A 10,567-nucleotide genomic window follows, 5' to 3' on the forward strand; every position below is an offset into this window, starting at 1 on the left:
TTAAGAAAATTAAATTAATAGCACATCTAGTAATATACCCTTTTTGGTCATTTCACACAGTCACAGTTGTTTTACAAAAAAGTTTACCAAACACTATGATACTGTTTTTTTTTTTCTTCCAAAAGCACTTTTACAAAAAGTTTACCAAACACTTTGCTGGCTTTATTTCACAGCCGCTTATTCTCACAACACAGCCACTTATTCTCACAGCAATTTTTTTTCAAAGCACAGCAATACCAAACCAAGCCTAAAGCGACGAACTCAGTTATGACTATGTTTTCTCGCTATAAACCATTTAGTGACTAAATCAACACAATTAACAAAAAATCACTTTTTCCGCTAAAACACTATATGTTGTAGTGCTTCCTTGGTATTGTCTATGGTGGTTGTCATTTTAGGCAACATCTTGGCACAGAAAAGATAAGTCTCCTTTGCCAACACTACTGAAGTCTGCAAATTTACAACATAAATGGAGAAAAAGAGTAACATTTTAGATGATGATCGATTATTGCAAAGGAATTGTTATAATCACACTAAAATAAACACAAATCCTATCATTCTTCTTGTGTCTTTTTTATTTTATGTTTTAATCTGTGTATATAAAGTGAGAAACCCAAATGGTGAAGCTTTCCGAAATGCCAAAAATCATAAAAGAAACAAGCAGTTTCCAAGGGAAGATGAAATTGAACGAATTGCCTCTGTAGGTGGGTAATTCCTACAGGTATGTCTCAGACTTTCCTCTTGATAGTTGTTGTTGACATTTTTTTATTATTGTACAAAAAGAAGCAGGCCAGTCATGGTTAGTCAATGGCAATTTTCCTTTTGGGATCGAATTGGGAAAGGTGATTTTGATGTCTAACTTATCATTCAAATTGTGGTAAGTATTTTCTCTTTCCAGGTGCCAAAAGTTCTGCTTTACTTCTGATGGAGTCAAAGAATTTCGTGTTTCTGACATTTTGAAGCAGCAAAAGCAGTTCTCAAGAACACAGTGGAGATGATGACAAAATAATAAGGCAATATTTAGTTGTGAATCTCTCCGAAGATTAATGGATCATCATCTTGCCCTCGCAAACCAAGTTCAGGTTGAATACCTCTTGAACATAGTTAAAACAACCCTAATTAGCCAATCAACCTTAAAATGCCCCTTCTTCACAACCTTAATCCCTTTCCAACGTTTTATATTGCACGAATCTTATCACATTGAACGACAAAAGTGTCTCCGATTAATGTTTTAATCGATTTTTTTTATCAGTAGTTTAGTTCTTTTCTTTAATTTGGTAGGAATTGCGGTCTCTCGTCTTTCTTGGTGCAAAATCTACGTGAGTTCATTTTAATTTGTAAAATTACAACAAAGAACACCATTTTATCCCCATAAAGTGGAATTAGTTTTCACTAATATGGTTACGCGGGTGTATCCTTTTATTCCTTCGCATATATACAAAGAAGGATTGAGGTACTGAAGGATCATATGAGGCTCTTCAAAGCAGATTTCCAGTGGAACACAAGGGGAATATTTCTCATGAGGGCCGAGGGGGTCTGGTACATGTGTGTCAAGGTGATCAACATGCCAGTAAAAGCTCTGGCTCTTCTTGTCATAGACGTCTTCCATATCGCTAGTCACCCGACAAATCAAAAAGAAACAAAAAAAAAAAAAAAAAGCTAGCAGCAATAGTGAATAATAGACGCAACAGCTAGCGCACACAAATATTTATAAGTCTTAAATCCTTAGGAGTTTTAGAAACCGAATTCACTTTTGAAACTGTTTTCCTTTTGGTCATAGGAGTCCCAACCTTTTTTTTTATTTAGTTAAAGAATATTGCAAAAATATATGTGAAAGAAAGAATGGAGAGATGTGAAAAGACAATGTGGAGTTTTATCTCATCAATAATTTCATGCCGATATGTTCGCATCGTACATCTCCAAAATTATTCAACCAATAGTTTTGATCATGACATTATGCCACCACTTCTTTTTAGGGTTTCTGAACCTCCACAGTTGAATGAACAGAATCATGACCAATAGAACCTTCAGCAACATTCCCAATATTTGTTCCATGTGATTGCCTAGAAGAACTCTGCCCCAATGCTCCCTCAGCCGCGATAGGAGGAACTACATCATCAGGTTGATCCTGGAAAACAATGATATATAATTGGAAATCTGAGCAAATACACCCTAGCTCCTCTATGCCAATCTATTGCCTTGAGGTTGGCATGTTACCCCCAAGGCAATGAACTGATAGAGGAGCTAGGGTGTTGAATTGTCATTTGCAACTTCGATTTTAAGTTAAACAAAGGCTACATTTTACTTTTGGTCTTTGTCGTTTGTTCAAGATTCGCTTTTGGTTCCTGTAGTTTGAATTGTGTCTATTTTGTACATGTAGTTTAGTAAGTTGTTGCAATTCAAGGACACCTCCCAATTTCAATTAAATTTTCATTGCGGAAGTAGTTTAGTGTTCTTACAATCTAAAAACATAAAGGGGCACAGTTGGACCAGTCCAAAAACTACAGGGACGCTTGGCGTAAAAAAATTAAAGTGATGTAGCTGATGAACAAAATTCAAGTAAATTTGAATTGCCTGATTCTGAAAATTACTATATTTGGACCCAAAAAATGAAAATTACGTACCATAGGATAGGATTACCATATAAGATGGGGCGATTTCACTTACTGTTTATTTATCATTATCTATTTGATTTTGTTGAGCAGGACTCCTGGAGCACGAACAAGAAAATGATGTCAGTCTGATGAACGAAACCTGTATATATGACGACAATTAAAAAAGTTCATTTTATCCCATCACTTGTGACTTATGCATCTTTAGAGGAAGGAGAGGGCATGCAAGAACTCAATTCTTGCCATATATGTTCATTGTTCAACATTGTAAAGCAAAAGATACATATGAGGCCAGAAACTCCCATTTAACAATGATATCCAATGATATATATATATATATATATATATATATATATAATATCTATGTCTGTGCAGCTTGTATGGATATATGTATATATACACATATATCACCCAAACAGACGTTAAGGGTACCTGCTGTTTGAATACTCAAGGCTTTCTTCAATGGCTTTAGCAAGTTGCTTACGATATTGTTCATCGTAGCACCTAGATTCATTCTCTAGTTTAAAAGTAACAAATTTTGCAATGGTTAATTTCATGAATTACTGAAAAAGTGAGTACCTAATTTGAATCATTGTTAACATGCTTTTATTAGATCACTAGGCTTAATCAGCCTCACCGATTTCAATATGTTGGCCCTTATCTTGTAAATCTAAGAGAGAAAGTCGAGTAGCACACTCTATGTCATCAATTTCGTCTTCCTCAAAGATCACCATGTGTCCTTGGAAGACGTCTTGAGAGGTCTTAATTTTGATTCTCACCAAAGATGAATTTGAAGCACATTATTGCTAGCCCATTGTGAGGCCTAACCACTCCCCTACCCCCTTAGTGTAGATAATATCATTTGTTAAAAATAAAAATAAAAACGAAGAAGCTAGGCTCTAGTCGGGTCGCTAGCGGGGGCCTAGTGGCTAGGTGGACTAAGCGGATTTAATTAAATTTATAATATAACATGTGAATAAGCGCCTACTTACAATCTAAAAAATAAAAACTATACTTGCATTGGGAATTTAGGAAGGTTAAAAACTTAAAACTTAAGCCATTATAACATTGTCATCATCACAAACTAATGTAGCAAAAATAAGAAAACCCCAAAACCAAAAACCAAATTCGAAAATTCATAATTCGTAATATGGGTTCTTATTTACTAGGTTACCCAGAAAACTCTTTAACTTACTTATAGAATTGGCAGGGTACCAAGTTATTGGAAATTAAAAACTTACTTATAGAATTGGCAGGGTGACCTAGTCTTGCATGCCATGTATTCACTGAACACCGAAGGCCTACAAATGCTGAAATTGGATGCTTGAGTTGTCCAGTGCCACATGGAAATGGATATAATCCATTCTCACATCTCCCTCGGAAAAGCGTCTTCCGAGTCTTGAGGTCCTTAACAAGGAAAAAATAGGGAAAGATTAGGAGATAGCAATTGTTGTTCAAAATAAACTTATGCGCATAAAGTATATTTTGGGAGGCAGAAGGACAATGAAGGATATTATGCATGTCAAACGAGCAAGTTGAAGTATGTAATTTATTTGAACCAGAATGAGAGATAGAAATGCCAGAGCCATTACCTCCACCCCCAATAGTTTCATTACCATTATACTCTTTAGGGTTAACAAGGTTCTGAATCTCAGGAGTTATGTGAGCATTTGCACCGGTGTCCAACAGCCAGGTACCATTCTGTTGTTTGTTGAGAGTGACGGGGGCAGACGACATGGCTGCAAGGCGTTGAGTGGGAATTCGTCCTTCAAAAGCAGCATTCATCCTATTATAACAATCAAGGGCCGGATGACCTGGTTTGCCATAGATTTGGCAAACAATTCTCTCACCATTAAAGCCAACCCGCTCTCCACTGCATGGCATGGTGCGAGAGTTGTTGTTGGTTCGAGGACCATTTGCTCGTTGGTTGAACACGTTACCTCGATAGGATGAAGAAGCACCTCTCCCAGTCCCTCGAGTGCGGCCACCACCTCGACCACGAGAAGCAACAAAAGCATTGACCTGCGCAGATTCCACCAAAGGAGCAGTGTGCGCAGCCATTCTACGCTCAGTAGTTAACAACAGCGCCTCAAGAGTAGGGTAAGTGATTGGAGAATCACGGGCTTGAGCAGCACTGACAGTCATCTCGAAGGTAGGTCCTAGGTTGTTTAACACAATCTGGACCAGTTCATCATCATTCACTGGTTGCCTTGCTAGGGCAAGGTTGTCAGCAATCGCGTTCATGCGATCAAGGTAATCCGCCACAGTAAGATCACCTTTCTTCGTCTGCAATAATTCATTTCTCAGAAACAAAATCATGTTTTGTGAAGTAGAAGCATACCGTTGCTCGAGTGCTTCCCAGGTGGCTCGAGCAATCCTCTTGCTCGCCACGATAGACAGGACAGAAGCCGTCAACGAGCCATTGATCCAACTAAGGATCATTTGATCTTGTTGGACCCATGCAGTGTACGCAGGGTTCGCAGTTGTTACACCAGGCAAATGCTTGGGAGGAGACACCATCGTTCCATCAACATATCCCATCAGATCTCTGCTCTTGAGAATTAGGAAAATTTGGGCCAACCACAGGGGGTAGTTGGTCCTGTCAAGTTTGATGTTAACGACAGTGGTGAAGGGGTGGAACGGATGAGGGGAAGTGGGGTTGGAAGCGGAGTAGGAGGGGACAACATTGTTCTCAGCCATTGAAGCATGGGAAGAAAAGGAGGATCGGTGTCATTAGACAAAAAAAAGGGCTCAATACCATGTAAAACTTACTAACTCAGTGTTTCACTATAATTGCATATCCCAACAATTATGGGATGCATGTAATTATAATACTTTCGTGATAACAGTTTGGGTTTGAAAACCCTAGATACAAGGAGCGTTTGAAAAACAAAATACAAACAGAAAACCAAAGAGAAGATTACATCCACATGTTTAGATTACCACAGAAAACCAATCAAACAAACAAGTCCTAGAAACTAGGAACAGCGGAGAGGATAAGAGTTTGATCCAAGTCAAACTCCTCAAATTGTGGTGATTTCCTTAGCATACTGACCTCGTCTAACAGTAGCGACTATCAATTCTTGTGATTTTCTGATGACTCATAAAATAGTTTGATTGAGAAGAAATAATTTTATTTTGTTTTTAGAGTGAAATTCGTTTGACACCAAGCAAACGAACCCCTGCAAGAGCTTTCTTCAAGTCACAAATCAGTTCTTGCGTTTAAAGGACATACAGAGCACTACAACTGTGAGGGATGATTTCATATTTGTTGTAATCTCAGTCACCTCAAACTGAGATTTTCTGCACGACAATAACAACAGCAACATACACACAATTGATAATTAATAAAGCTGTCCGTTCGCTTACTCAACTTTTCACCCAGTAAGCTTGTCCCACTGTTTCGAATCGTTTCCGTCTTCACTAAACAATTTTACTGTTTACATACAAAGCAAAGGATTTACTTGTTACTAATATAGTCTAGCCTCTGTTCTTCTACCTCTTCTTCGATTCAGAATTCCCAGAGAATCCTTGACTCCCAGAATACAATGGGATTTCACACCTGAAAAATCTCACTCTACCACCTCTTAGCAAATCCATATTCCGTGATCTTCTCCTTGACTTCAGCCTACGGCTTTTGGCATATTTGGTAGAGAAATGTTGGCAGGATATGGGGTCTCATGGTAAGCTTGTCAACCAGAGCTGGCTTGGAAAGAAGTGAAGCAGCAGTACAACGATGGAGAAAAATTGGGAAGAAGTTTGCTCACGTAGGTAACCCGGCAGAAACAGAAAGAATTCTATTTTGGATTTGCAAATCTCGATAACCCAACCGTCAGATTATTTTGGATTTTTATTTGACTTTTAAATGTTAAATAAAAAGTTAACAGAATTGACTAGAAGATATATGTCAAAATATTAGCAATGTGACATAAATGAGGAAAGATTTTTCAGTGTGAATGTCACACGGGATGGTACATCACATGTTGCTATATAAATGGTAAGATATGTGTGTTAAAAAGTTAATAACTTAAAAAATAAAATTTCACATTACTTACATAAAACACGTGATGTACTACTCATTTTCCCGTCATACCTAAAAATTTCTTATAAAGGAGACACACAAAAGGAAAGAGTAGACCTGAAGCCATAAAGTAGCAGCATGGCTTGCCGTTGCCACCAGTGCGACCCGCAAAATTGTTAAAATTCTCATGAGTACGAAATACAGAAAATCAAATACATATACACACAGAAGATTCATAAAAAAATCATTATGTTTTACGGAGTTCACTTACAGTAAGAAAAGCAAAGATTTTTCAAAGAAGGACCCCCATTAAAATGGATGAAACAAGAAAACTCAGACTCTCGTATGGCACACAATAGCAGTTTGGTTCGATATTTAGGTAAAGGATCTGGCGATATTTAGGAAAATGATCCTTGCTGGATTCTTTTATTAGAAATTCTGTGATCATGATCGTTTATCTTATATCGTGCGATCAGAAATTATTTGAAATTTAAAATTTAAAATTAAATATAAATAGTACCTAACGAAAATTGATTGCACAATATACGATAAACGATTACAATCACAAAATTCCTAAAATCCCCAAAGACCAGGCCAGGATCCTTTTTCCTTTTCCCGATATTTAGAGAGTAAGTCAGAACTAAAGTGCACAAGTTGTAGGGATTAGGCGTAAAACATGCTCTGACAAATAAAAAAAAAGTTGTAAAACATGCAGCCCTTTACAGATTCCTTGTGCGAAGCTCCTCATCTTTACTCTTTCTGGATTAATTATGTGTCACTAATTACCTACTGGATGAAAAAGAGAATGCAGTAGCCTATAAAGAGTATAAAAATATTTGTCAAAATGTTTGTTCCTTGATCTTAATCCTCTATACACACAGAATTAAATAAATACTGTGACATAACTAACCATGTCCAGGAAATTCATTCTCATATTTAGAAGAAAGAAACCAAAGATATATTTTGTACAAAATACAATAAAACGAAGTGTCAATTAAAACAGCTAACTAGACTAGCTTAAATCCCAATGTCTCCTTCGCCTTGTGATCCAAGTTCAATAAACATCTCGAAGCGGCAAAGAGGGCAATTAAGGTGACTCTGTTTGAACCATCTCCATATGCAGTTTTCATGAAACATATGTGTGCAAGGCATGGACGTTACATCCTCTGATCCCACAACAAACTTTTCCAGACAAATAGGGCAAACCTCACTTTCACGCACAACGGGTTGTCTTTTTCTTCCTCGACCTCTCTCGTCCTCATTAACATCATCGGCATCAGGCACCACTCTAACCCTCTTTAGCATCTCCTTGATCAACGCATCCCTTTCGAGTTCTCTTTGTTTCGAGCAATCCTCACAACGAATCTGGTTATGGTATATTTTTATGCCAACCCTCAGGCGCAGGACTTTAGGACCTTTCTTGGAATCCAAGTTTCTAATTCGGATACCCCTGTCTATAATCGTCTGTACTATATCACTGTGCACGTCCTCGTGGATTTTAAGAAAGGATAACACCCGATAAAGATAGGGTCTGACGTATGCGTTTCTGGTTTGCAACCAGGACGCATTAACTATTTTGGTTTTGTAACTTCTCACTTGTACTTCAGTTTGGTGCACCAGGGTTAGGGTTCCGTCTTCCGAGAGATCGCTGTCGAAGTAGCTGTGGTTTTTGGAGACTTCAAAGTAGATTTCCAGTGGAACACAAGGGGAATATTTCTCATGAGGGCCGAGGGGGTCTAGTACTTGTGTGTCAAGGGAATCAACTTTCCAGTCAAAGCTCTGGTTCAACTCGTGAAAGACGTCTTCCATATCGCAAGTCACCCGAAGATTATAAAGAAGATAAAAAAAAAGCTAGCAGTAATAGTGAATATCAATAGACGCAACTGCGCTAGCATACACAAATATTTATAGGTCTTAAATTCTTAAGAATTTTGGAAACCTTATTGATTTCTGAAACTGTTTTCCTTTTGGTCATAGGAGTCCGAACTTTTATTTTTTCTATTTAGTTAAAGAATATTGCAAAAAAATATGTGAAAGAAAGAAGGGAGAAATGTGAAAAGAAAAAAAAAACAATGTGGATTTTTTATTTGATCAATAATTTCATGCCGATATGTTCGCAAACATCTCCAAAATTATTCAATACAATAGTGTTTTTTTTTTTTTTGTCGAAATTCAATCTAATAGTTTCGATCATGACATTATGCCACCACTTCTTCTTAGGGTTTCTCAACCTCCACAGTTGAGTCAACAAAATCATAACCAATAGAACCTTCAGCCACATTCCCAATATTTGTTCCATGTGATTGGCTAGAAGAACTCTGCCCCGGTGCTCCCTCAGCCGCAACAGGAAGAACTACATCATCAGGTTGATCCTGGAAAACAATTATATAATCGGAAATTAACCAAAGCAGTGGATAGGCGCGCAGAGGAGCTAGGGTGTAGAATCGTCGTTTCTAACTTCGATTTTAAGTTAAACAAAGGCTAAATTTTAGTTTTGCTCTTTGTAGTTTGTTCAAGATTCACTTTTGGTGCCTGTAATTTGAATTGTGTCTGTTTTGTATATGTAGTTTAGTAATTAAGTTGTTGTAATTCAAGGACACCTTCCAATTTCAATTAAATTTTCATGGCGGAAGTAGATAATAGTGTTCTTGCAATCCGAAATAACATAAAAGGAGCACAGTTGGACCAGTCCAAATTACAGAGACCAACAATAAACCTCAACAAAACTACAGGGACCAAAAAACTTGGCGTCAAAGAAAAGTAAAGTGATGAAGCTGAAGATCAAAACTAAAGTAAATTTGACTTACGATTTTATCATTATCTATTTGATTTTGTTGAGCAGGACTCCTGGAGCAAGAACAAGAAAATGATGTCAGTCTGATGAACGAAACCTGTACATATGACAACAATTAAAAAAGTTCATGTTTATCCCTTCACTTGTGACTTATGTATCTTCTTTGGAAGGAGAGGGCATGCAAGAACAAAATTCTTGCCATATATGTTCATTGTTCAACGTTGTAAAGCAAAGGATACATGGGGCCAGAAACTCCTACGTAACTATGATATATAATGATAATATATATATGTATATATATGTGCAGCTTATAGAGATATATGTATATTACACATATAACACCCTAAAAGACGTTAAGGGTACCTGCTGTTTGAATACTCAAGGCTTTCTTCAATGGCTTTAGCAAGTTGCTTACGATATTGTTCATCGTAGCACCTAGATTCATTCTCTACTTTAAAAGTAACAAATTTTGCAATAGTTAATTTCATGAATTACTAAAAAAGATATTAACTAATTATAATCATTGTTAACATGCTTTTATTAGATTATTAGGCTTAATCAGCCTCACCGATTTCAATATTTGGGCCCTTATCTTGTAAATCTAACAGAGAAAGTCGAGTGGCACACTCTATGTCATCAATATCATCTTGCCACAATGAATCCTGTATTTTGATGAAGAAAATAAAATTAAAAATTTGACAAAAATAATTATTTTTAAGGCGGATGAAATGGGTGAAATCACAAGAAGAAAAATAGGGAGAAAGGAAATGAAATAATATGGGAAAACGTGAGAGTAGTAGTCGAGCATTACCATTAGATGAATTAGACAAACGGTGTGGCAAGATATTCCAAATTAAGAAAAACTCTTTTGAAATCGAGAAGTACAATAGGCTGAGTGAAGACTACTCGCAAAGGAAATATTTATAGGTACTTTTGGTCCAAAGAAATATTTTTATAGGTTAGATCATGATAAGAAGCTAGCATGTTGGAAATATATAAATGAAGAGTTATTAAGAGACCATATATCGAGAGCAAATCTAAATTCCATGCGCCAAAGCTCTCACATTAATTAGTATTTGCATGATAATTATTTAAAAAAACAATAAAACTATTTCGACATGCAAATCTGATATATTTAAG

At 36.7% G+C, this 10,567-nt stretch overlaps 1 protein-coding gene across 1 annotated transcript; it reads right to left on the reverse strand.

The window, feature by feature from the left end:
- Positions 1-7,650: 7,650 nt before the first annotated feature.
- On the reverse strand, positions 7,651-8,442 carry LOC103964169. Its single transcript, XM_009377071.2, has one exon. It carries the CDS (start codon positions 8,440-8,442, stop codon positions 7,651-7,653), a length of 792 nt encoding a protein of 263 aa, XP_009375346.2.
- Positions 8,443-10,567: the final 2,125 nt, after the last annotated feature.

The sequence above is a fragment of a genome, unplaced genomic scaffold, assembly GCF_019419815.1.
Source record: "Pyrus x bretschneideri cultivar Hongxiangsu unplaced genomic scaffold, Pyrus_bretschneideri_v1 Contig10, whole genome shotgun sequence".
Taxonomy (NCBI): domain Eukaryota; kingdom Viridiplantae; phylum Streptophyta; class Magnoliopsida; order Rosales; family Rosaceae; genus Pyrus; species Pyrus x bretschneideri.

What these genes read in the sequence shown, in the direction of transcription:
- LOC103964169 (XM_009377071.2), bottom strand. Translation starts at nt 8,442, where the DNA reads ATGGAAGACGTCTTTCACGAGTTGAACCAGAGCTTTGACTGGAAAGTT.